Raw genomic sequence first — 26,134 nt, 5'->3', positions numbered from 1 at the left:
CTGTACGAAGACAGCTGTAACTCCCAGCGCTGCACACCTGCAAGTGTAGCCATGGCCTAAGAGGAGTTTCACTGGGACACATTGCAAATGCAGGGATTGGGACATTGACTGGTGGAAGTGTGTGTCAGAAACGGACAGGAACCAGGTGAAAGCAAAAGAAGCAGGTGGTGGAGTGCCCCCGAGAGGGAGAAGAGACAGAGCTCCTTGGGCCACAGGACAGGCTGGAAAAAGGCTTGGATTTCTGAACAAGCAAACTGCCTGCTCTTGATTGTGTTCAGGGAAATGGGATTTTGTGTAGCTTCTTTGTAAATAAACAGGATTGCATCAAAGACATACACAACTCGTATCCTCAGTTTCTCCTCTTAATGGAAACAATCTGGCCAGGCCATGAGTATTCGCTAAATAACCGCTCAAGCTGAAAGGGGCAACAATATTCACTGGAGTGCCTTCTGCTGACTCAGTAAGCCACATATCCCAGACATTTGGCTTCAGAATGAATTCAGCCAGGATACATTTTTTTCCTCATTAACAGGAAGCAACTCCAATTAGAATTTAAATACTGTAATGTGATGGAGGGGGATTTATCAACAGTTTAATGCTGACCCTCTTCTCACAACCCGATCATTTCCGTGAAATCCACATATTACCATCGTTTAGCTAATGTAAAACAAATTGTTTGTGATAATCAACTGATATATTAAGTCAGACAAAGGGCCCCACATTCCAAACTAAGACCTGCATGAGGAGGATAGGGTAAAACTTTAGCATGGCATTTACATGCAAGCCTTCCAACAGACAACCTCATTAATTAGCTAACATTGTGCCCATAATACACAAGACTGAGATTGTGCAGCATGATGCTAAGATGTTTCACCTGTTCCAGACCCACTTTTCCATCATTACAGTATAATATGTTCTCTGCACTCATGTGCTATCTTGCTTTTATCTGTGAGGTCTTGAAGCAGAAAAACCTGTCATTTTAGGACTGTTATGTGAAATGCTAAACTTAAACCATTCAGATGCATTTTACTTAGAAACTATCCTGGACTGTCCAGCAACAGGTTTCAGAGTAGCAGCCGTGTTAGTCTGTATCCGCAAAAAGAGCAGGAGTACTTATGGCACCTTAAAGACTAACAAATTTATTTCAGCATGAGCTTTCGTGAGCTACAGCTCACTTCTTCGGATGCATAGAATGGAACACACAGACAGGAGATATTTATACATACACCTTTTCATGTTCTCTGTATGTATAAATATCTCCTGTCTGTGTGTTCCATTCTATGCATCCGAAGAAGTGAGCTGTAGCTCACGAAAGCTCATGCTAAAATAAATTTGTTAGTCTTTAAGGTGCCACAAGTACTCCTGTTCTTTTTGTCCAGCAACAGGAATGCAGATACAACGTGCTGTGTCTTTTTGTGCAGGGTGTCAAGTACGTAGGAGGGTTGTTGCACAGCAGACAGAATTAATCTTTTAAATATTTATTGGTTTGTTTCTTTTGGTTTTTTTTGAAAGGTACATAAAAGTAGGTAAATACAATCAGAAAACAACAGAAGTAAAATATTCAGCTATTCTTCATATTAAATGGATTTTGAGAATTTATTTAAAAAATCTCTTTTTTCTTAAGCAAACATGAGGAAAGAGAACTAAAGACTTTTAAAAGGGAGAACTATAAGAAGAAAAGTTGTGACTACTGTGTTGGACCTTTCATTCTTAATATTTGTCAAGGATGGGCCCTAGATACAGCCAAATTGTTTGTCATTAGTTTGTAGTCGCTCTATTACTCTTTTATAAGATGTAGTTTAAGTTATTGGCATAATCTGCTCTGTAAAGGCAGATTTTGCATTTGATTGTTCCACCAGATAGATTTATTGCCTGCTGAATTGTTCTCTATCTTCTCACAATAGTTCTGGTTCCACTTATTCAGCTCCTGTACTGCTAAAGAGAGATGTAAGCAGTTTACAGCTCAAGTTAAATGGCACGTGGAATAGGCCTTTGAACTGGTAAATGTTTTTTAAAACCAAGGTGAATTGCCTGCCATAGGGTGCAGAATAGGGTGGTGAAAGCTGCAGAAACCACCCCCTGCCGGTGTAATTTTTTAAATGGTAGGATTTACTGAGCCTAAGAAAGTGATGTGGGAACTGTAAAACAAAGAGCACACGTCCCTGGGGTTGTGAACTGAAAGACAGGAGCCAAGTTTCCCTTTTCACCTGCTTGGGAGGCAGTCAGGACTTTGTGCCAGATCCACCCTGCCCTCTCATTCTGTGCTGCTTCCACCTTGCTAGATCTGGCCCTGAGTGAATAAGAACTGGCAGCAGGGAGAGGTGAGGCGTAGTGGGAGGCCAAGCTAGGAGGGGCAGAGGGACTGCCTGGTCCAGGAAAGGCAGAGCCAGTTTGCGCTGTCTCCTAGGGTAAATCAGCCCTGTAGCTGGAAACCCTCTCCCTTTTCCAGCCAGGTGACACCTAATGGGTCCTAAACAATACTTAGGAATTGACCAATTTCCAAAGCCTTAAAAACATGGTCCACTGCCGTAAATCAGTGTCGCTCCACTGAAGCCAGTGGAGTAAAGCTAATTTACACAAGCTGAGGACCTGGCCATGAAGATTATGACGTATTATTTGTATTGTGCCAGCACTTAGGAGCCCCACTTCTGGACCAGGATCCTGTTGTGCTAAATGCTGTCCAAAAAGTCCCTGGCCCAAAGACCTTACAGGCTAAGTTAGATTAACCAGTGCCATAGAGCCAGGACAACAGTGAGAAGGAGGAGATTGAAACAGGAAGTGATTTCACATCTTAACCTTTCCTATTCCTTGTGGTCTGTGTGAAATGGATATGTTTCAGTGACAGCTCACTCCGTCCATTCTCCCGATGGCTACCAGGTAAGCCAGAACCTTGTGATTAATAATAATGATGATGCCTATTTCTTATATAGGGCTTTTTACTGTAGATGTCAAAGCCTTCACAAGCTGTTGTAATGTGTGTATCCTCATCATGCCTTTCAGAGGCAGGTAAGTGCTATTATCTCCATTTTACAGATAGGAGACTAAGGCACAGAGAGGTGAAATAACTTTCCCAAGATCACACAGAAAGCCCAGGGGACAGCAGGGAATTGAATCCAGGTCTCCTGTGTCCTAAGTCAGTACCCTTACAACTGCACCATCCTTCCCCTTATTGCATTGCTTGCTATATAAAAATAACCGCTGTACACAGTTGCCAGCATTTGAAAAACTTTTCCAGGGACAATTCCCCAACCTGAGGTTTGGCTGCTGCTTGACCTGCCCTTCCATTTTTGCCGGAGTGAGAATTGTGAGCAGGCTCCAGCAGGTTTAAACAGGCATCCTTTAATCACGGGCCTCATCATGCTTGGCTAAACCTCGAGAAGTTTGGCTGTTTATCTAACTGTATAGTGCCCTCACCCTGGGACCTTCCATCCCCATCAAACTCCATTCCCAATATATCCTCCCAAGTAATGGATGCACATAACATTCCTATCAGCTGGAGCCATCATGATAGCGGCGCATGCAACAGCTTGTTTTCCCTGACCCCACACATGGGCGAGGGAGGGGAAGAGGACCTGGGCTTTCTGTCTTCGCCTCCTGAAAACATACAAAGTTTTAAAATAGAGGCAAGGGCTTTTTTGGTTGTCTGGTTTCCCCTTCGGGATGAATGTTGGTGCTGTCTTTCTTGCAGTGTCGCAGCTGGGTCATGACACTGATTCTTCTGAGGTGTAACTCCCTGCATGGCTGGGAATTGTGAGGGCAGACACAAGGAGAGGCATATCTGCTGAACTGCTATTCCCTTTTTGAAACTAACCCCAGCCAAGATAAGCATTTTTTTTCCCATTTGGATCTGACAAAATGAGACGGTTTATTGCAGGAAGGAAACAGAAGCAACAACAAAAATAGATCGCTAATGTTTCTCACCTAGACTGGACTCTAATCCCTTATAGGGACACACCAGATCCATGCCAGTAATGCTGTAGCTAAGTAAATCTAGCTAACTAACTTCTCAATTATGCTGGCAGAAGAATATACCAATTACCAGAGCACTTCCAAGTGAATAAAGACTCCTTGCTTTACTGGCTGTGGAGGTCACTGACTGTTCCCATGAAACCTCACGTTTATATTAAAAAGCACACCATGATCTTTGACAAAGGCCATTGCTCTAGGTTAGTTATGCATTTGAACTTGTTACTGTAAGTACAATGGAAAGCCAGCGGACTTTACATCGTTGCTAAAAAATGTAACGCTATATTTCAGTACCAGTGACTGATCCTCATTTTATATCAGAAGAGCTTTAGATAAACCCAAACAAACAAACAAGTCAAGTTAGAAGCACAAACACCTTCATCTTCATCTCAAATAAGTGTGGAGTGATGTCCAAATTAAAACGTAAGAGACTAACTCTTGGGTTTTTGGATTGGGCCTAACTTCCATTAATGCTTCTGAAGTTTGGAGCTGAACTTTGCAGCCTGTTCCCCTGTGGAGGATGTTAGAGTATGTTTATGTTGTTTTGGCTACGACGTCTGTGGGAGCTGGAGTACCTGAGTGGGCTGTGAGGGTTGCTAGGAGCCACTCTGGTATGTACATTTGAAAATCCCCCTGCTAGAGGTAGGGTTGGCACCTGTCCAGGTTTTCTTAGGATTGTCTTTTTTTTTTTTGTGATAGCAGTCCCAGGAAATCTGAAAGGGTGCTCAGTATACACACAGACAGCTGTCCAGTTTTGGGGGCAAAGGGTCATCCAAGATGGTCTGTTTTTTGGTACCTCAGAGGTGGCAGCCCTTGGTGGAGTATGTGTGGAGGCTTGCCAGCTGGCGGTGACTTGTTATGGGCTTGCTGAAATTGCAAAGAAAGGCGACTCCAGCGATTGGTCCGTCAGGGATAATAGAGGTCCAGGCTGCCAGAGGATGGCTATGAGAGCAGATTAGCAGGACATTGAACTCTATGGCTTATGAAAAGAAAGCTTGAACTGGAATGTGAAATAAGATTTTCTGGGCCTTAAAAAGGACAGCGGGTACTTCCAAGTAATCACTACCAGAGTTCACTCATTGGTGTTAATTTAAATAAATTACAAGTTTGTTAATTCAGCATGGAGTGGGATTGTGGTGAACAGGAATTTCTGCAGCTGCCTTTAAAAAATGCCTACCAGACCCATTGGAGGACCCTACTGCTGGGGGCAAGATCTTTGTAAAAAGGGATGGGGGGGCCCAACTTAAAATTTCCAAGTGAGAAGGTTGGGGCTCGATTCACAAACAGGCAAGGTTGCCACTGCTCTCTTTTAGGTGACTAAAAAGTCTCTGGGATTCACAAAGCTTGAGTTCGGCGCATAGGCTTCCTGTATGATGAATGAGGAGAAATAGGCGCCTCAGAAAGGGATTCACAAAAGCCAGCATGTTAGGCAGCTAGCCAATGGGAGATGCCAAGCGGGCTAAGGAGGTGATAAGTCCCATCCCTCTCTTAGAGATAGATGCTTAAGTCCAGGCTGCAAGGAGATACCACCCTCTGCTTTGGATTCTCAACTGCAAACCCTCTCATGGTGTTTGGTGCCCTTGCCGTTTTTGCAAGAAGAGGAGGAGACCCTCATAACTTTTAGACTAGTGTTCTCATCTAGAATGTGGGAGCCCCCCACTCCAAATCCCCTCTATCTTAGGGAGAGGAGGGATTTGAACTGGGATCTGCCACCTCATGTGAGTGTTCTTGCCACTGGGCTATGGGATATTTTGATGCCTAACAAGACATTTAAGTGCCTTTTGTGAATCTTGCCCATGACGGCCACAACAGATATCTGAAACTGGATTGTCAAAACCCAGGGTCATGCTAAATCTCTACACTGGGCTTCCCTGGATCCCCACACTCCTGAATTTTCTTCTTCCGAAGCACCAAGGTTGCCATGACCAAGGCCTTCAGACAAACATAGGGGAGCACTGGCCAGGCAGTGTACCTGAAGTCAGAGCGGTTCACCACAAACCTCAGGTGCTTCTGGATGACAGTGAACACCAGCAATAGGGAGAAAAGCATCTTTAAGACCCACTAATGCCAAACACTTGTCTTGCTCCATTGCAGCTGTGATTCTTTTGAGTGCCGCCATTTTGAACTGCATCAACTTCATGAATCAATTGACTCATTTTAGGTCCAACACTGGGCATATTAAGTGATATGCCAAATCCTTTTGTAGTTACTTCCAGCAGCCTGCACATGAGAGCATCCATTTTTTCTGAATGCCTCAGATTCATGAGGGATGACATAGCGTGCTGCAGTTAAATACTGCAAAGTCACTCTTGTCATGTGACCAGGACCTAGTGGTTGGAGCAGGAGTCAAGTTTAGTGGTTAGAACAGGAGTCAAGTTTAGTGGTTAGAACAGGAGTCGTAGCCAGAAATAGGAGCTTAGCCAGAACCAAATTCAGAGGCCAGATGCCAAAGCCAAAAGTCAGGTGAAGTCAGACATCAGGAGCCAAGGGTCAGAACTGGTATACCTGGATTGAAGCCAGGCAAGGACAAGGCTGGAAACAAGCAGGCACAAGCTGTTGCAGCCATGGGCAAATGCTTTGAGCATCCACTGAATTACTGCTGGGTTTAAGAGCGTCCTGGTGACTCTTCCAACCAATCAGGCAGTATAGCCAATCAGGCAGCCTATTGCAGGCCAGTTGTGCTCCTTAGGTTGCCCGGAGACTAACTCTGGTGTAGGCCCTGTTTCCAGTCTGGCTCGGCTCCAGGCCCTGATTCTGGACAGTACCATCCCCCCACCTGAAGGGTGCTGCCTAGGGGACCATGGGGCACAGTTTCTTGGGGACTTCTAATGAAACTCTCATATAGTCTGGGGCATGGATATTTTCTATCAGTTCCCAACACTGCTCATCTGGACAATAGCCTTCCCAGTCCACTAGGTACTGGAGCCTTCCCCTACCTCACCAACAGTTGAGGATTCAATGGGTTCCTCCTGTCCTCAGACTGTTACAGGTGGCAGTGGTATGTTATAGTGGTTTGGGTATGGATTCTTGGGAGCTTTAAAAGGGAGATGTGAAAGATGGGGTGGGTCTTCAAGGACTCGGGAAGCTGTAACCACAAGGCCACTGGGTTTATAATCTTGACCCAGGAACTGGTAGTCTAGTTTGGTGGATAGGTGCCCCAATTTAAGGTTCTGGGCAGAGAGCCACACCTGGTGCCCTAAGGTGAAATTGGGAATAGACAGACATTCTTGGTTCTCACAGTTTGATAGACTTCTTTGGTGGACTGCGGGTGTTCTTTGAATTGCCGGTGTGCCCAGTGTAAGAGAGAGGCTGAATTCACAATAGCTGTCATTGGGGAACTCATAGGCAAATATCTGTGGAAATGGGGGTTAAAGCCAGAGTTCGCAATGGATAGGCGAAGCATGTATTGTGAAGTAGCATAGCAGAGGAAGCCAGTCATCTCAGGGGTAACTCAAAAAGCAGCAGAGAATTTGACTCCCTCTGTTTGCCTTTAGTCTGCTGGTGATAGGTGAATGAGGTGAGTGACTCAATGCCGAAGAGTCTGAGAAATTTCCATCAGAATTGGAAGATGAACTAGGGACCCCAGTCCGATACAATGCCCAGCAGTAAGTCGTGGTAGCAGAAGACATTGTCCAGGAAGAACTGAGCCATCTCCCTTATGGTAGGAACAGTATGGCATAGGATGAAGTGCACAATCTTTGGTAGGAGGTCAACAACAAACAGGATTACCAAGTGACTCTGGGAGTGTGGCAGTTTTACAATAAAGTCCATTGATATAACAGATCAAAGCTCTAGATGCATGGGCAGAAGCTGGAGGAGACATAGGGGTCTTGATCATGGGTTCTTGGTACAGGAATGTGGTCACAGGACCTTATATAATTCTTGATGTAAGCTTGTGGGTCTGGTCACCAGAAGCTCCTCAAGACCAGATTCCAGGTGTTGAATTGGCCAAAATGGCCCACAAGCAGTGAATCATAGTATAGTTTCAATACTTGAAGTCTAGGTTGTCCCTCTAGAATATAAATACAATCTCTGTGATAGAGGAGGCCATTCTACAGTTAGAAATCAGTCAAATCAGGTACCTGAATCATTCAGGGTCAGGTGGATCTGGGTTGTGAACAGGTTGTTGCTGGAACAGGGAGTGGATGGAGGCTGTCAAACTGCTGTTGATCATCCTATTGACAAAGTTGAGAGGAGCACTTGAGTACAGTGGCAGAGAGCTCTTCACCAGGTTCAAGATACTTGCTTTCTGGGATAGGGCATCTACCTTCCCGTTTCTTGTCCCCATGTGATAAGTTACAACAAAGTCAAGAGAAAAAGAGAAACCAGTGGATCTGACATTGTTTAAGGCACCTAGCAGTTCAAACATACTCCAGTTTCTTGTGGCCTATAACGACTTGGACCAGTAACTAGGCTTCTTTTAGGAAGTGGCACCACTCCTCCAAAGCCACCTTGATCGTCAGTAACTCCTTGTCTCAAATATTGTAATTTTTTCCACTGGGGTTAGCATCCACAAAAGCACAGGGGTGAAAGCTGGTTGCAAGAACCTGCACATTGAGATACTACTGCACTTCTGGGAAAGTTCGAGGCATCAGCATTGATCATAAATGGTTTAGTAGGATCTGGGTGAACCAAGGGGTTCTGAGGTGAATGCCTTCTTTAGTAGGGTTGATTTGCCTGAGCCTTTTGTAGACCAGGCAAATCAACCCTTCTTTTGCAGTAGTGTCATTGATGTAACCAGGCTACAGAATCCTTTAATAAATTATCCCTAGAAATTGGTGAACCCCAGGAATTGTTGCATCCCACATAAATCCTAGTGTGAGGCCCGGTCAGATATTGTGCAGGTCCACAGTGAGCCCCTCAGGTGAGAAGCTATCCCAAGATTTCCACTGTGTCCTTATCAAACTCACATTTCTCTAGCTTTGCAAAGAGGTAGTTCCGGAGGAGTCTCTCTCTCTCTCTCTAAGATTGTTCACATGTGATGATTGCAGAGGTGCTGACTTTCGGAGACAACGAGGATGTTGTCCAGGTAAACAATGACACACTGGTCTAGTGTGTCCCTATATATGTCTTTTATGACATGGTGGAACCTCACCAGGACATTGTACAACACAAACAGCATGACCAAATACTCGACGTGGCCACACCTGGCATGGAAGGAGGTCTTCCATTCATTGCCTTCCCGGATCCTCACCAGGTTATAAGCTCCACGGAGGTCTAACTTTGTGAAGACCCTGGCAGAGCAGAGTCTTTCAAATAGCTCATTAATAACCAATAAGGGATACCAGTTTCAGATTGTAATCTTGTTCAAAGATTGGTAGTCCACACAAGACTGGAAGGAGCAGTCTTTCTTCACCATGAAGCTGTCAAGGAGTAAATGAACAGGTTTACCTTGAGATAGCGCTGGAGTGCCTGTAGTTCAGGTTCATAGAGGGAGTAAATGTGCCCCAAGGGAACCTCTGGTCCCAGCTGGAGATCAATATGGCATTTGTAGCTGTGATGGGGCAGTAAGATGTCAGCTTTCTTTTTGTCGAACACGTCAGCATAGCATTGATAGCGATCAGGAATCCCTAGAGCTGTTAAAGAGGTTGTGGTGTGTTGAAGGGGTCAGCTTTACTCTCTTCATATATCTGAATTCTTTGGAGGACTGAGTAAGCTGAAAAGCTGGTCCTGGATAGGCTCTCAGGAAATAGGATTGTTGGCAAGACAGGGAGTCAAAGTGTATCACTCCTGACTGCCAGCAGATGTATGAGTCATAGGGAATATGAAAGGGGACAACCAGTGAACGCAGTGCATGGGTTAGCCCTAGCTGGAGGTCTTCTCTGTGGCTTTGTAGCATTGTTACTTTATTACCTCTAAGGGAGCTGTCTGACCGCTACTGATGAAAGCAGTGATCCTTTCGCTATGGACTTCGCTAGCTTGGGGGACTGTTTCCTCTGGGTGCGGATACTGTCTGCTTGGGCAAACTTCAGATCCATGAAATTGCCTGAGGATCCTGATTCTACCAGCACCTGTAGGTTGTTTCGGCATTGCAGGGTGCTGGAACCAAAGGGGGAGCTGGAGATGTGTTGGATGCTGATTGGCCATTACCAGGGTACCAGTGGACAAGTGTTTGAGCAGCCTGCTGGATGGAAGGGAAGAGTGCCAATTCAACCCGAACCCCCCAACAGGGGGTGAGGGTTGGCAATTCCTGACCTGGACACAGATTGGGCATTGGCAAGGCAGCTTGATGCAAAGTGTCCTGGCTCGCTGCAATATAGGCATATGCCCAATGCCTGGTGTCATTTTTTCTCCACGTTGCTGAGATGAGAAATCACAGAGGGTAGCCTTGTCCTAAGGAGGGAGTTTAAATTATGATGAAAGGCTCCCCTATAGTTAAAGTCGCACAACAAATTTCAGTTTTAACATGAGATTAAAACCTTTATTTGGTAAAAATATGACATGCCAAAAAGCAAAACATAATTTATAAACTTTGAGCACTGTGAATATTTCATGGCAGCTTCATGAAAGATGGCTCAAAGAATAATAAGACTTCAAAATCACAGGCCTTCTGGTGATTTTTCTCACTGGAGTGTCACCTTTCTTTGACTTCATCCGATGAAGTGGGTATTCACCTACTTTGCAGCTCATGCTGCAAAATGTCTGTTAGTCTATAAGGTGCCACAGGATTCTTTGCTGCTTGTACAGATCCAGACTAACATGGTTACCCCTCTGATACTTGACACCTTTCTTTGAACCACTTTTGCAAGAAATCTAGATTACTCAGGGCTACAGCACTGAGCCTTATGTACCAGAATAACAGTTATACATTGCCAGTGTTTGTACTCAGCGCATTTCATAACTTTTTAGCCATAATAGAACATTTGTGAAGCAAAAGGCATTAAAAAAAGACCTGCTGAATTTGACAACATTCCAGGCTCTGGAGGGGAGTGTGCTCAGACTCTTTCCGTCTGGTTCCCGCAAGCCTAATCTCTTTTGCACCTTCTCTTCCAGCCTGTCTTTGTGCCAACCCTGGCTCTTCCCCACACCCAGTCCCATGTCCCATCCTCCATGCCTAGCCAGTTCGCGTCTCTACTCCTTAGGTTTTTGACACCACACCCAGTCTCCTTCCCCAGCCAGTTATAATCTCCCTCTCTGGGCTCCCCAGCCAAGTCCCCATGCCCCCAGTCCCTTGTCCGCGCTCTCTCTCCCCATTTGCTGTCTCCTCTCCCCCAGCTTGCCCAGCTAGTCATAGTTTTCTTCCTGCACCTTAGCTCCCTGTCAGATCTGTCTCACCACTCCTCACTGGTTCCCAGTCTCTGTCTAACCACTCCTAGTCTCCCTGGCTTCGTCTCCTTGCTCAGCCAGTCCCAGTCTCCCACTTCACCCTACCCCCAACCCTCACTCCCAGTTTCTTTCCACCATCCCCATCAGTCTCCTGCTGCAGTCTCCCGACTCCAGGCCCATTATTCCAATCCACGCTACCCACCCCAACCTGACCTAGGTTCCATGTTCAGGTGTCTTCTTTTTCCTCACATTCTGTGGGCCCAGGATGGTGAGCAGTGGGAACCCAGGAGAGACAGTGTCCCTGTTCTTAGGTCTGGCAACGAATCTCACCCCAGATTGCAGCAGCAATTGCAGGGCAAGTCCTGCTTGCTCCGCTTCTAGTGCAGACAGGATTTTTGGAGATTGTAGCTGTTAAGCTTCAATAAGTCTGTACTGAGCATGTGCCAACTGAGATTTTTTTCAAAGGCTTATAACTTGGCCAAACTTTGATGAATTTTCACCAGAATGGCAAAAGGCACATCTCTGACATGAAGGGCTCTCTCTGCCTCCCTCCCCCAACAAATTTCCAGTTCTTGCACCAAAGCATTGACGTGCTAGACTAAAACCAAACATTGCTAGATTTTTTTAACATGACAAAACAACCTATTTTCCCCTTGCTTTGTTTTTCAAAATGGCTTAACTGTTCTGGCTGAAACTTTCCATAAAAATATCAGCCCGAGACCAACATTCATCATGGAAAACTTTATCCTCATTAAACTTTGCAAGTTATAAGCAACTGAAAACAGAGTCTTATGATACAAAGTGTTAGACATCCTTAATAGTAGATGGTGCCGCCAGCCCCACCTATAATAGCTTATAAAAAGCCCTTTGGAGACTTATGAAGTGCACACATCCATTTTGTCCTGGTTTCCTAGGACAGGAATAGGATTTTCCTTTGTATGCTCATCTGGGAAGTAGTTCTTCATGAGGGTTGCCGTCACAGAGGCATGTGACAGAGGGGTAGCCATGTTAGTCAGGATTTGTAAAAGCAGCAGAGTCCTTTGGCACCTTATAGACTAACAGAGGTATTGGAGCATGCGCTTTCGTGGGTGAATACCCACTTTGTTGGAGGCATCTGACAAAGTGGGTATTCACCCACGAAAGCTCATGCTCCAATACGTCTGTTAGTCTATAAGGTGCCACAGGACTCTTTGCTGCTTTTACAGAGGCAAGTGAGAAAGGCTCAATGTACGTTGCTGGAGCTGGACTCGAACAAAACCCCAGATCAAAATCTAATGACCTTTCTGTTGGGGTCAACTTTGAGGCCTGAACCCAGACCCTCTGGAGCTAAAAGCATGAGCCTCTACTTAAAGGACCAGCTGCATTAGCCCAACGGCAACAGCAGCCTTATAAACCATTATGTAACATATAGCTGCTGGAAGAGGACTAAGACGCATGTTGCATTGGTGTGGATATGCAAACAGCCCTGATCACTGTAGGGAATGATAATCAAGAGCATTAAGGTCCAAGCTCAAAAAGCTAGTTATACTTGTGTGGCTGTAAATGCTTGGAATTTCCAGCCACACTAGCTTTGCAGCTAACAAGACCAAAAGGTGGCGACATCAAGACTTGTTGCGGATAACACTTGTGCTATGTTAAGAGCACTTTTGGGTGCAAACATTGCTTTGGAAGAATTATGGGTGCCTGATCCAGAGGTGTTAACACATTCCTTAGCATAGATGGACCTCTTGCTCCCCCATCTGTTAAATGGTGATAGTACTTCCTCTCATGGGGGGGTTGGGGAGGGTTAGTTCATTGAGGTTTTTCAGATCTCTGACTCTAGTAGAGCAAACTAATATAATCACTATCCTCATTGGAAAATGCTGATTCAATGGAATTGACAAATTCCATAAGACTGTGTCATTTCCATTGAAACTTTAGTCAGAAACCAGGCAAGCAGGGAGAGACCAACATATCTGGTTTCCTATCAGTGCTCATGCCCACCTCCCTGACTCCTCAGCAGCTGTGGAGCTTGGCTCCTGGAGTTCCCTGGCTTCTCAGGAGCCTGCCTGGTGGGCTGCTGTGGAACCTGGGCTTCCAGGCTCCCAGGCTCCTTGCCGGGCAAGAGACCATGCAGCCTAGTAGCTGGGATGGAAATTTTCAAAAATTTCCATTGCAGTTCTTGCAGAACAAGATTTTTTGTTTAAAATGTCCCTGCTATGCAAAACTTCACACTGCCAACTGTTTGTTCCAATTCAGAGCAAAATTTTTCTTCAGAAATACAAAATTTTCCAAGGGAGAGAAATTCTGGTTCCTGCACAGTTCTAAGTGTCATTTTATCACTGAAAATGGGATGTGCTGCCACCAATTGCAAAAGAGAGTCATAGGCGCTGATTCCATGGGTGCTCTGGGGCTGGAGTATCCATGTGAAAAAAATGGTGGGTGCTGCAGCCCTGCTGATCAGCACCTCCTACCCTCCAGTGCCACCTGCCCACCACAGATCAGCTGTTCTGTGGCATGCAAGAGGTGCTGGGGGGAAGGGCGAGGAGCAAGGGTGCACTTGGGGGGAGGGGGAAGAATGGGTCGAGAAAAGGCAGGTTTGGAGGCAGGAAGAGGTGGGAAAGGGGCAGGGAATGGGGCACAGCAGCGGCCGAGCACCCCCAGGCACAGCAGAAAGTTGGCGCCTCTGAAGAGAGTAATTCATGGCTATTGTGTAGCAGAGCAGAAGCCTGCCAAACGTACAGAACAAATGCATTTGACTTGATTTCTTGGATAAGTTTTCTGATTTATGACAGTGTTTTTCAGATGCAAATATAAATATATAGCTTCAGCCAACCAATCTATTCTGTTCTTTAATTCTGTCAATCAAAAGGTGCTGAAGGTTAAAAAACAAACAAACAAAAAAAACCCCACAGTATTTCCCTGTTGCAAAGACAGACAGACTAACTCCTTGTAAAGGAGTATGGTTAGGAAAATGAAACTTCAGCTGATTGTGTTTGCAATTAAATCATTACAGGATGAGACAGGCACTTCTTGTAGCTTTAGAAGTAAACAAAGACTGAAGATTTATGTAAGCTGTGCCCTGCTGATTCCTATATTGGGTGTGCATTTATTTCACTTTGTGATTTATCCCTTGAAGTTGATGTTTAGTTTGGCATGCAGAAAAAAGATATGGGATCTGCCTTTACTGTATGCTGGGTCCACAGTATGTGAAAGGACCGAAGGATTGTGTAAGAATCTCATTTTGGTTGCAAAGGGGCTCTAAGGGCATGTCTACACTGCAGTTAAAAACCTGTGACTGGCCCATGCCAGCAGACTCAGGCTTTTGGGGCTCAGGCTATGAGGCTGTTTAATTGTTGTGTCGACTTCTGAGCTTAGGCTGGAGCCCATGCTGTAGGACCCTGTGAGGTGGGAGGATCCAAGGGGGTCCTGCCTGAGCCTGGACCTCTACACTGCAATAAAACAGCCCCACAGCCCGAGCTCTGCGAGCCAGCCGGAAAAGGGTAGCCACTGCGGTGCTGTGTAGACATAGCCTAATAGTCTATCCTCTGGCAGGATTGGTTTTACTGCAAATCATCCTTCACTGACAGGAATCTAGTCTAACCTGCAGTATCTCAAATGATTACAACTTTTTTTGCCAACATATTATCGTCCTATTGCCCATCTCTTCTTAACCTATTTCTCCACACAGAGCTTTGATCTATTACATCTTTGTTTTCTACAGCTGAGAATTGTATCATCTCCTCATGCAGTTTTGTAACATCTCAATCATTTGTACTCTAGACTCACCATGTCCAATTCTCGGATCTTATCTAAACTTTGCAATATTTTTGTTGCTCTCCTCTGAACTCTTTGTGACCAAATGAGACCTAACAAGGGTCCTGAACTTCAGTTTACCTTCCCCACTTATTTTACATTGGATAGTGCCTTTTTGTGAGATCCTAGTAACACGGTTGACTCACACATTATGTTATATCATCTGCCATACCCACCAGCTCCTGCTCTGTGGTAATATTGTCTAGAAAATATCCCTTGTGAGCACGCCAACAGCCCTGACAAAAGGATTTGGAGAATCTCCTTGCAACACATATTTGTGATGTACTTCATGATATACAATCACTTGCTTAATTTACTTCCCACTTCTCATTGTGGGAGAATCCTTCATTGCTGGGATTTGAAGAGGGACCTGATAGGAGCAACTTCACTAGTTTTCATTTTAAATACCTGTTTTGGTACTTTATCAAAGTGTCTTTTCACAGAGATAAGACATTGGAGCCCAATTCTCCTCTCAGTTACACTGGTATAAATCAGGAGTAACTCTGCTGAGATCAATACCAGAGGTTCATCAGAGCACAGATTCTCTCCGCTCTTCTTCCCTCAACCTCAACTCAGTCCCCATTTCTGTTTTTCTTCCACCTACATTCACTCTTCCCTGCTAATGCCTCTCCACTGTTGGGCAGGCAAGAGAAAGGGTGTTAATTTAGGGGCTATTACCACCATCAATTCACACTCCAAATTCCCAGTGATCTTAGTCAGTGCAAAGATGGCATCAAGACCAAATATCCTTGTGGAAATTTTGAGGAGTGTGAGCCCCAAAGTAGTTACAGCACCTCGCTCATCTACAGGAACTTCAGCCTATACAATGTCACCAAACAACTACCTTCCTATAATTAATAGGGATGACTAGGAATAATAAATTGAATAAAATAATGGGCTGAATGGGAATCCAAATGTAAAAATAATAAAGAAAAAAAACGTGTAGTCAGGCTTTTTATTTTTAAAAATATTTCTTAAATTCATGAAATACAGTGTAAAATACAGCACAGATACTGTAGCAAGTCAGTTTATGAATAACATGCCAGTTATTTACATGTATATATGTACAGAGTGCAGATAATTACTGAAACCCCACTACAAAACAAATCAAAAGTTCAATATGATAATTTACTAGTAGTAACTTTTAAAATATATTTTATTTTCTCATGTTATTGATTGCATATAAATTCCTGGTATTAAAATACAGTATAATATCTAAGACTTCTATAAACTCTAGTACCGCCAAAATAATCATAAATATCATTCAGAATTGAAATCACAAATGTATGATCTGCCTAAACACTCTTATATTTGTTGCCATCCAAACTCGCTGAGCATTCGTAAATCCTGACCGCCAGTGCCAGAAGATTAACGCTGATTCCCAACACAAGCTTTGCAGGAAGCGCAAATACAGAAAGACTTTCAAATAATGTATCCAAGGAGGAAAGCACCATTTCAAACAACAAAGACAGTCAAATAACCTATGAAATGCTGCCACATACAGGAGAACAAATACTATGTTATTACCTTCAAGGGCTGGAAGGCAAAATCACAGCAACAGCTGCCTGGATAAGGAGGACCCAACCTATTTTGATTATCCTGGTTAATAGCTTGGTCAACACTCTCAGTGTTGTGTGGGCAATGCCTGAAGGGGTATTACAGCAGTAGTCACCAGAGCTGTGTGATCTGGAGGAAAATGACAATGCACTGTGTTTAATCCCTGGTGGGTGGGGTGATTTATGGGGGATCCTTTACTAGAGAAAACAAATTTTAGAAACTCTAACGATAATATTGGGCCATATTACATCTTCCACTTTTCAGCAGAACACCTACTGATTTCAATGGGCACTTCCTTTTAAATACCGAGGGGCAGATCCTCAGCTGATGTAAATTGTCAGAGCTCCATCTTTGATGTCATTGAACTATGACAATATACACCAGCTGAGGAGTTGCCTTTGATTAGGAGAGGCATCTTCTTGTCACTTACCGAAGAAGTGCATGATTTGGTGGTCTAACACAGGAAACATTCAGACTAATGTACTTTTTTTGATCTCACTATTTATTCTGATGCAACATTAGTAAGTAGAATATAAAACAGGGTCTAGTGCACAAGTATACAAATTACTGCTGTGTTATAATGCTTTTTTGCTGTTGTAATTACTCTGTTCTGCACAGCTTAAATTTTACTTTCACCCTTGCTAAGGTGCCTTTCCTAAAGGGGGGGTGGGCTACCCAATTCCAATTACAGACAATGAATAGAGAGTATCAAGGGGAAATGTAAAAAGATTGGTACGTTACTTATTACTGTCAGGAATGAGCTCTGGTGAGCAATTCTGTGCATCATCTTCTCCAGAAATAGTTCAACAATATACTTGTAGGTTAGTTACATTAGAACAGCACTAGGGAGAATGGAAAAATTTCTCAGGACACAAAACTATAGTTTAATTTAAAAGCCATCTCACATAGTATTCAAAACTCCAAAATGTGGCAAGAATCTTTTAACACTGAACTTGTAGAAATGATACTGAAAAATCATTTTTCATTCTGATCAAATTATTAAAAAACTTTGGATATAAAATACTAACATACTGTACATATTTATCATACAATATAACAATCTTTCAGCTGATTAATTTGAGTCAGTATGTTAGACTGCAATAATTACCAAATGACTTAACAATTAAAACACACAGTTAATTATATAAACTGTATACACGGACATATGTTTTTCACATGACATTAACATCAGTCAGAATATGCTACCAAATGTGAGTCTTACAACTTTACAAACAGTGGTTGCCTTGACTAGATTGCTACATCGTTACTTCAAGGGTAATACAGATTTACCACATGCTTCTTGTGCTTGCAGAGTGAATCCAGGGCTGTTCTTAAACAATAATACAGGGACATAGTCAATCAATTTTCTTAATTCACCAATTTCCCGATAGAACAGTCTTCAAATACTGTCTTTAAAAAAAATCCTTGAAACAAAAAGGAAAAAATAATAAAAATAATTAAAAAACCCAAAGCCCTAAAACACCTTGAGCGGTTTTCTGCTCCTCTGTTTCGGGAAGGAGTAGGAGCACCACTACCAAACAAGCTCAGGCTCAATGCTCTCCTCTATTCCTGTCTCTCTAGGCACACTGCTTCCTCATGTCTCTTCAGTTCCAGTTTTGCTGCTGTTGCTACTGATGAACACCTTTTTGCAAAGCCTGGGGCTGTGTGTGCACCATCAACACAGCAGAGAAACTGCACTTTTAAAATGATATGCAGGATGCAGAGTGGCTGATTCACAGATTCCTAGGTACCCCATGTCTATTTACTATACACTACTGAGGAAGAGATGAAGGATCACATAGTACATTAGGCTAAAAGAGGAAAAATAGATCTTCCTCTCTCCCCATCAAAGTTCCACGACTGATAACTCTCTCCAAAGGGTTGTAAGGAATCATTCATCTCCACGGGATTCAGGAGGAGATGCACAAAAAGGGCCAGATTATGGGGGAAAGATAGCTCAAATAAGCATTTTGCCCCTGTACAGAGGCCAGACAGCATGTCATAGAATACCAGGGTTGGAAGGGACCTCAGGAGGTCATCTAGTTCAACCCTCTGCTCAAAGCAGGACCAATCCCCAGATAGATTTTTGCCCCAGTTTCCTAAATGGCCCCCTCAAGGATTGAACTCACAACCCTGCGTTTAGCAGGTTAATGCTCAAACCACTGAGCTATCCCTCCCCTCCATGCTAGTGTCATTGGTTGGCCTAGTCTCCTGAGCAGGGTCCTACCTCCCTTTCCACTAACAACCCCCAGGAGCACAGATATCACCTCTCCCTGGAATGGTGAGAAGGCGCAACCCCCTGGTTATCCCACCATCATAGGATGGAGCCTTCAAGCACAGCTAAAGCATAGGTAGCCAACAGTATGTTACACAGCATGGTATAAGATAAGTTGAAATTTCAGAGGTTAATTACATAGGGAAGTCTCAGAGCTCTGATTCGGGGAAGTGCCCATTGAAGTCAACATGAATTTTGCCTGACTTAAGAGCTGCAAGCTTTGACCTGCTGAGGAGCCTTCTTCCTCCTTTACTTCAGTGCTGAACACAGATATGTCAGCAGGATATTTGCCTCTACTGTCCAATAGGGCCAGCTTTGGAATTATCCTTCACAACAACCTACCAAGGAAACACTCTTAATGACACTATCACTGGCTGATAGTGAACTGGGCGAGAATGAAACTCTTGATAGCGAAGTAGAATGAACAGTCCAAATTATTGTGGGCCACTGAATTACTGTAAAGAATCCTGTGGCACCTTATAGACTAACAGACGTTTTGCAGCATGAGCTTTCGTGGGTGGCCACTGCTTGCATCCGAAGAAGTGGGTATTCACCCATGAAAGCTCATGCTGCAAAACGTCTGTTAGTCTATAAGGTGCCACAGGAGTCTTTGCTGCTTCTACAGAACCAGACTAACACGGCTACCCCTCTGATACTTGAATTACTGTAGTTCTCGATCCCATGGTCTGGCCTCCAGTGCCTGGTTCCAATCTGCCTGCTTGAAGCTGGTGGGAAGCCCCCATCTGTATGTTAGATTGTGTCATGCAAAGGATTCCAAGAGCCCCCCTGTGCTGAGCTCCATTTGCCACCAGCCTGAATTTCAAGAACAAAATTACTGTCAAGAAATGACTCACTGTAAGCAACTCCCACTGCGTTGTCCAGGAGGCAGGTACAGAAGCTGTGAGACATACACTACTTTTGAAAAACTGCGTGTATTGGCGATAGATAGCCTACTAAGCCCTCCAGGGGAAGTGCCAGAAAATTTGGCAGTGTTTAATAGCTTGGTAAGGTTTTCAGCCCTGGGAAAAGCTCCTATTTAACCCATTAAGAAAGCAGCACCCGCTATTTTGGTAAATAAAGGGTTAATATACTTAATGGAGCTGTTGGAAAAAACGCTGAGAAAAACGTTTTGTTGTTTGTCAAAATCAAAATGTTGCATGGAGACAGTTTTATTTCAACAAAGGGCTGAGGAAACCTGCCTGGTGAGCTGCTGTGACGCCTGGGCTTCCAAGGGCTGTGGATCCAGAACATCCCGCCAGGTGTGCTGTCTCTGAGTTGGGGACCTCTGAGCTTCCAGGGTCTGCAGCTCCAGGACAGGCCACCAGGAAGAGTGCCCTGGAGCCGGGGCGCCATGCCAATTTGCAGAAAACTTCAAAATGTGGGGTTTTCATTCGGAAGCAGAACAAAACCTAATTTAGAAATATCTAAATCTTCGGCACAATGGAATTACCTTGCCCTGCCCACCTGTAATATTTAATACTGTTACGGGAGAAAGAGCTAACACGCAGGAGAGTCTGTATGAGAGGCAATTCTTCCTGTAGCACTAACAGCAATGAGCTCAGCTGCTAATGTGTTAATGTAGCGCTGAAATGATTTTGCTTTGAATAGTACATGCTGACTGGCCATGCAGCTACTGCAGTTTTCCTGGAGCAGTTCAATAAAGAGCTATGCCCTGCTTGAGCCAGTGGCTTAAGCACATGTGTGATTCTGTTGACATCAGCGTAGGTTTTTGAGGTCACGGTGTACTGACTCCCCAGAATGGATTCACCAAGTTAGCAGCTCTGTCGATTAACTAATTGGGGATGTCCAAATTCAAGGGGAGTTTTGCCAATAAGGCCTTCAGGACTGGACTCTATGGTCGTTCTTTCAGCAAGCAGAGTGTCTGCCTTGGACATATGCTTTGCTTACTGTTTACTCTCTTCCTTTTCTGATTTCTGTTCTTTGTTCTCTTTGTAAAGGATTGTTAATCTGTGATAAAGTGCCAGTGCCCTCACTGTTTATTACAGCCTTTTATTAATACAAACCATTGTACTCTGATGGGAAAACTCACACAAAATTTAATGTCAGCAGTTAGAAAATGACTGCCTTTTAGTTCCGGCTGGAGTAATTAATGGTTATTTGGAAATATCTATACGAAGCAGTTTTATCATCATGTTTTGGAATTGTTGTCTAATAATTCAGTGAAATTCTGAGGAAACTGTATTTCAAACTAAACAAAAAGTTTATCTAATGTCAGATCCTTTTTATATCTAAAAGGAGCCTTTAGAAATCATAGCTTATAAAACTAGACACTTCATAGGTCATTTGTCTTGTATGTGGTGGAAAATCTGAAAAACAATTTGGGTGTCTTAATGGCATTATGGGACTCTGCTATGTTTTATTTCAGGTTTTAGATTTATTTTCATTCTTTGTTGCTAACCTCACACATTTCCCCATCATTTTACTTTCAGTACTTCTTTGTTTGGTATGGTTGTGTTTTTGAGACAAGCCGAGAATGTCTTAGGGAAGATGGATGCTAGAAATATAATTTATTATTAATATTAATTATATTGATAAAACAAACTGATGAAAGCAAGGCGGAAATAAGATAAATCTGTACAATATTTGAATTAAATGTTGGTTTTAAAAAGTCACATTTTGAAAGAGCACTTACTGCTTAATCAGTGTACAATCTAATTTAGTTATCAGTTATATAAATTACATACATTACTGCATCTGTATATTGTGCACTCGTTGCATAACAAGAGATTCAAAACTCTGCTTTTATGGCAGATTAACTTCTTCCATGAAATGACTGGGACCAGTCTCAGAATCAAGTTTTCTAATGCAGAAGACAGATCATAGAAATATATCTTGCTTTATGAACAAATATATAATTTTTAAATGTAAAACAATATAATTGTAAGAATTGGCAGAGTGCATTGCCTGTGAATTTCACGCTGATTGAGCAATATCTCAGGTCTGACATGTTCTGCAGCTAATTTTCTGATTTTACTGCTCAAATGTTACTTATCCATAAAAGAAGTATGCAACATGCTTGTGTTAAAAACAATGGAAGTTATTTAAACAGAGTACCATCTGCAGTACAAAAAACTGTTAACTATTTCATTATATCCTGTTCCATTTATAGGGAGCTACCTAATTTGCCCTTGCAGAATTTGAAGAAAATCTACCACTCTCTGCTAACGGGCTGATCCCCACATCTGTGTCAGATAAAATCATAGTGCTTATTATTTGTTACCATGGATACCATGAAGATACTGCTGTCCACTAAAGATTACTAGAGGAAGACAACATAATTCTCTGGAACTAGTCCTGTTTTGCCTTCATAAGTTGCTTTTAGCCAGCCTGGTTCCACTGATGGGTACACTGCAGAAAAAATAATAAAAAATAAAAAAAATTAATATATATATTAAAATCTGTTATAGTTAAATGTAATCCGTATCCCAGGTAACTATATGTTTGATCTGAAAAGATCAACATCAGACTGATAGAGACATAAAAATTAAATTTGAAGTGAAAATCTCTTGACTTATCTCACAGATGCAGTTATGTTTAAATATTGTGTGTAAAGGAAAACTATCTAATACATCTTACCATTTGAAAATATCGCCCCCTGTGGGAAGGAGAGCTCATGACTGTGCTCAGCTTTACAGGAATACATGGCTTTGGCTTGGCTGAAAGATCAAAATATAAGTTTGTTACTTATATTACAAACAGCAAAAGGGGGAAAAATGAATTAAAAAATCTGAGAAGCAGAGTAGTCTGATGAGCACTGAGCTGGGAACCGGGGAATCCTGACAGAGTTCTAGAGAAAACTCAGGAATCTATCTAGACTAACTCCAGCTCTGCACATGATTTTCTGTAAGGCCTTGGGACAGTCATGTCATTTCTTTGTACCTCATTTTTCCCAACTCTAAGTAGAGATATAAACATTTATGGGCATCACCCACTACACTGAGGTGAGGTGAGGATAAGTTTGTTCAAGACGTCATGTGTTAAGTAAAAGTACTGCAGTTTGTGATGAAATTGGAGATTATCGGTAGCACTTTCTTCCCAATCAGAACGTTAACTCAATGATCTAATATACCACCTGTGGTAGATTTTAATTTTTCAGCATAACTCCCCCCAACTTTCCTCCCATGAAATGAAATTAGTGAACTCAAACGGTTATATTAAGGTGGACACAATTTACACATTAAGGACCTCTCTGCTCCACCCTGTGTGCCAGTGCTGCTGTGCAGACTGATGTAGCAGGATGGTTCAGCCATTCCCCTGCCTCCTCCACACCCACTTTTGGAGCTCCAAGCACCCCTGTAGGAATTAGGAACGAATTAGGGGTTCCAGAAAGAGTTTAATGGATGGGTGCTGAAGTTGTGGTGGAAATCTGAGTTTAAGCCATCTGTCCAGGTATATCATTGGTTTCATGATGCATTTGTCCAGAAATTCTTCTTCAAGGTGGTCCATGAAGAGGCTGGCATATTGCAGAGCCGTTCTAGTACCCACAGCTGTTCCCATGGCTTGGACAAACTGTTTGTTGTTGAATTTAAAATTGTTATGAGTGAGGATGAAATGGATGAATTTGGTAAATGAATTCAGGGTGGATATCTGAGGACTGTCCACTGTCTTATAAATATATGAGGCAGGAAGCTATGCTGTCATTGTGAGGGACATTGGTGTATAGGGAAGTGACATCCATGGTAGCGAGGCTGGTGTTTGGAGGGAGGTTGCTAATGCAGTGGAGTTTCTGGAAGGAGTTTGTTGTGTCTTGGAGGAAGCTGGCCCTTTGTGTGGTGAGTGGTTTGAGGATGGCTTTTATGAGTCCTGATATTCCTTCATGGCACTCTTACTCTCTGGAACACTCCCACACTAAGCATCAACTTCCTGGACATGACAATCAGCTTCAATAATGGAACCCCAAAGACAACCATATATAAGAAACCAATGGATCGGTACACCTACCTTCATAGATCCAGTAACCACCACAAACACATCAAGAAATCTATTATCTACAGCCAGGCACTCAGATATTACAGAATGTGCTCAGAGGAGAAAGTCCAGGATATACATCTTAACACACTCAAAATTGTCTTTACCACACAAGGACACTCCAACAGAGAAGTAGACTGCACCATGAAATAGGACAGCCAAATACTCCAGGAGAACCTGCTTCAATACAGAAATAGAACCCCCGCCTCCAACCACACACCCCTAGTTGTTGCCTACTATCCCACACTGGAACCCATGTGGGGTATCATCAAACAACCACAACCCACAGTCGATGAGGACCCTATACTGAAAGAAATCTTTGCTGAACCCCCTCTTCTGGCCTTCAAACAACCCCATAACTTCTCTAAGCTCATCATCAGAAGCAAGCTCCTCACTAACCAGGACACACCCACTAAAGCAGCACCAAACCCTGCCAGAACAACAGATGCAAAACCTGCAGAAATACCTCCACTGCTACACCCCCCTCAACACACCTTTCAAGATCCATTGATCCTGCACATTCCTATCACAACATGTGGTGTACCTCACGCAGTGCTCTAAATTCCCTAATAACAACTATGTGGGTGAAACCAGACAATAACTACGTTCTTGAATGAACTCACACAGGAAATGATAAAAGACAAAAACTCCCTATCACCTGTGGGTGAACACTTTTCACAAAGCAATCACTCTATATCTGACATATCAATCCTCATTCTCAAAGGAAATCTACTCAACACTCTCAAAAGACAAGGCTGGAAGCTTAAATTTATAACTGCTACACACTAAAAATCATGGACTGGACAGAGACACTGGAGTTATGGCTTATTACAACAATCTGTAGCCCACTAACCCCCTTCTTTTTGTCCTATGACTGCAGAGATGTTAACGGGACTCTCTAACTTGAATGTCCCCTAGAATATCTGCTAACTACTTATGCTAAACAATCCATTCCACCCTGCATTTAGCTATGAGGCTCGGAGTACCTTTCACAGACCTGAAGAAGAGCTCTGGGTGGCTCAAAAGCTTGTCTCTCGCACAAATAGAAGTTGATCCAATAAAAAATATTGCATGACCCACCCGGTCTCTCTAATAAACTCCAGTTAGCACAGACCTAGATTTTCACAAAGCTCATGCTTCAGTTTTTGGGTATACTCTTCGAGGCACCTTAAAGGGGCCTTATTTTCAGCACTTTTTGATAATCAGGCCCTTTTAAGGGATCTCAAGTTTGACAATCAATAGCACTAGACACTTTTGAAAACCTTGACCATAGCCCCTTTTGTGTGGTGGTGGTGCTGGTAAGGTGGACAGCACACCACTCCAGATATCTCTGCCTCTCATTTCTAGCAGGGAAGAGAAACCCTGAACTCAATCCCAAGACAAATAGATTGTGCCCCCCTGCTGATGCTATTTGTATTCTAGTAGCACCTACTGGAGCCAACTTTGACTGGGGCTTCTAGTTTTGTAGGCACTGTACAAATACATAGTGAGAGATCATAAGCCTTCAGGGCAGGGACTATCTAAACAGACAAGAAAGTTTTGTTACTCCCTCTTACAGCTGGGGAACTGATGCAAAGAGAGATCTGATAGCTTGTCTAAGATCACACAGGAAGTCCGGGACCTGTCTGGGACTGAACTCTTATCTACAGAGTCCCAGTGTGGTGCCCTAACCACAAGCCCTCCTCTTTAATTTGATATGATAAAGAGCTCTATAAACATTTATGATAAGTATGCTGACATGTTCATAGTTCTCCCACAAAATATCTATTTCCCATATCACTTAACCATAAAACTATACATAATACAAACATGAGACCAAAAACCAGATGATCCAAGGTATCCTGTACTGAATGTAATAAACCACAGAGATGATTATAAACACATGGCTAATATGCAATACCCTCAATATTCGGTAAGGTTGTCAACCACTATACTCAGGCTGTGTTCTAAACCAAGGTTAAGAGTTCAAATGCTACACTGAGGAGGGGAAACTAAGAACAGAGAGAGAAGAAATGGTAATGTTTGTGGAGTGTGTGTTGTGTGGAGAAATAAGCTATTTAGCTTTCCTGGAGTCAGAATATGTTGATTTTTATTGTAGCGTTAAAATGAGATACGTGGAATAAATACAATTCTTTCTTTCTCTGGCACTTTCTTATGTTTAGTGAAATGTACCAATTTCAGCTGAATGGAGGGATGTTTATCTCCAAAAATGAAATAAATTTGAGAAAAAATAGGGTGTTGGTCTTGCATTCTCCAATTAAGAGAAAGTTTGTAGGGACCTGAGTG

At 43.1% G+C, this 26,134-nt stretch overlaps 1 protein-coding gene across 6 annotated transcripts in view; it reads right to left on the bottom strand.

Moving 5' to 3' along the window:
- Nucleotides 1-19,619: 19,619 nt before the first annotated feature.
- The window catches only part of ARHGAP42 (Rho GTPase activating protein 42), a 258,286-nt gene continuing 251,771 nt past the window's right edge, over nucleotides 19,620-26,134 (bottom strand). For 5 of the 6 annotated variants that reach the window (XM_039486640.1, XM_039486648.1, XM_039486667.1 and 2 more), the window contains 2 exons: nucleotides 22,457-22,536; nucleotides 19,620-22,228 (listed from right to left, as the gene is read on the bottom strand). In XM_039486640.1, coding sequence (XP_039342574.1) covers nucleotides 22,140-22,228; nucleotides 22,457-22,536 — 169 coding nt within the window. In that variant the 3' untranslated portion in view covers nucleotides 19,620-22,139. The remainder of the gene's footprint in view (nucleotides 22,229-22,456; nucleotides 22,537-26,134) is intronic. The other variant, XM_039486657.1, reaches the window with a different exon arrangement.

This window comes from Mauremys reevesii, linkage group 1 (genome assembly GCF_016161935.1).
Source record: "Mauremys reevesii isolate NIE-2019 linkage group 1, ASM1616193v1, whole genome shotgun sequence".
In the NCBI taxonomy this organism is placed as follows: Eukaryota; Metazoa; Chordata; order Testudines; family Geoemydidae; genus Mauremys; species Mauremys reevesii.
This window is presented reverse-complemented; position numbering and strand designations above follow the sequence as displayed.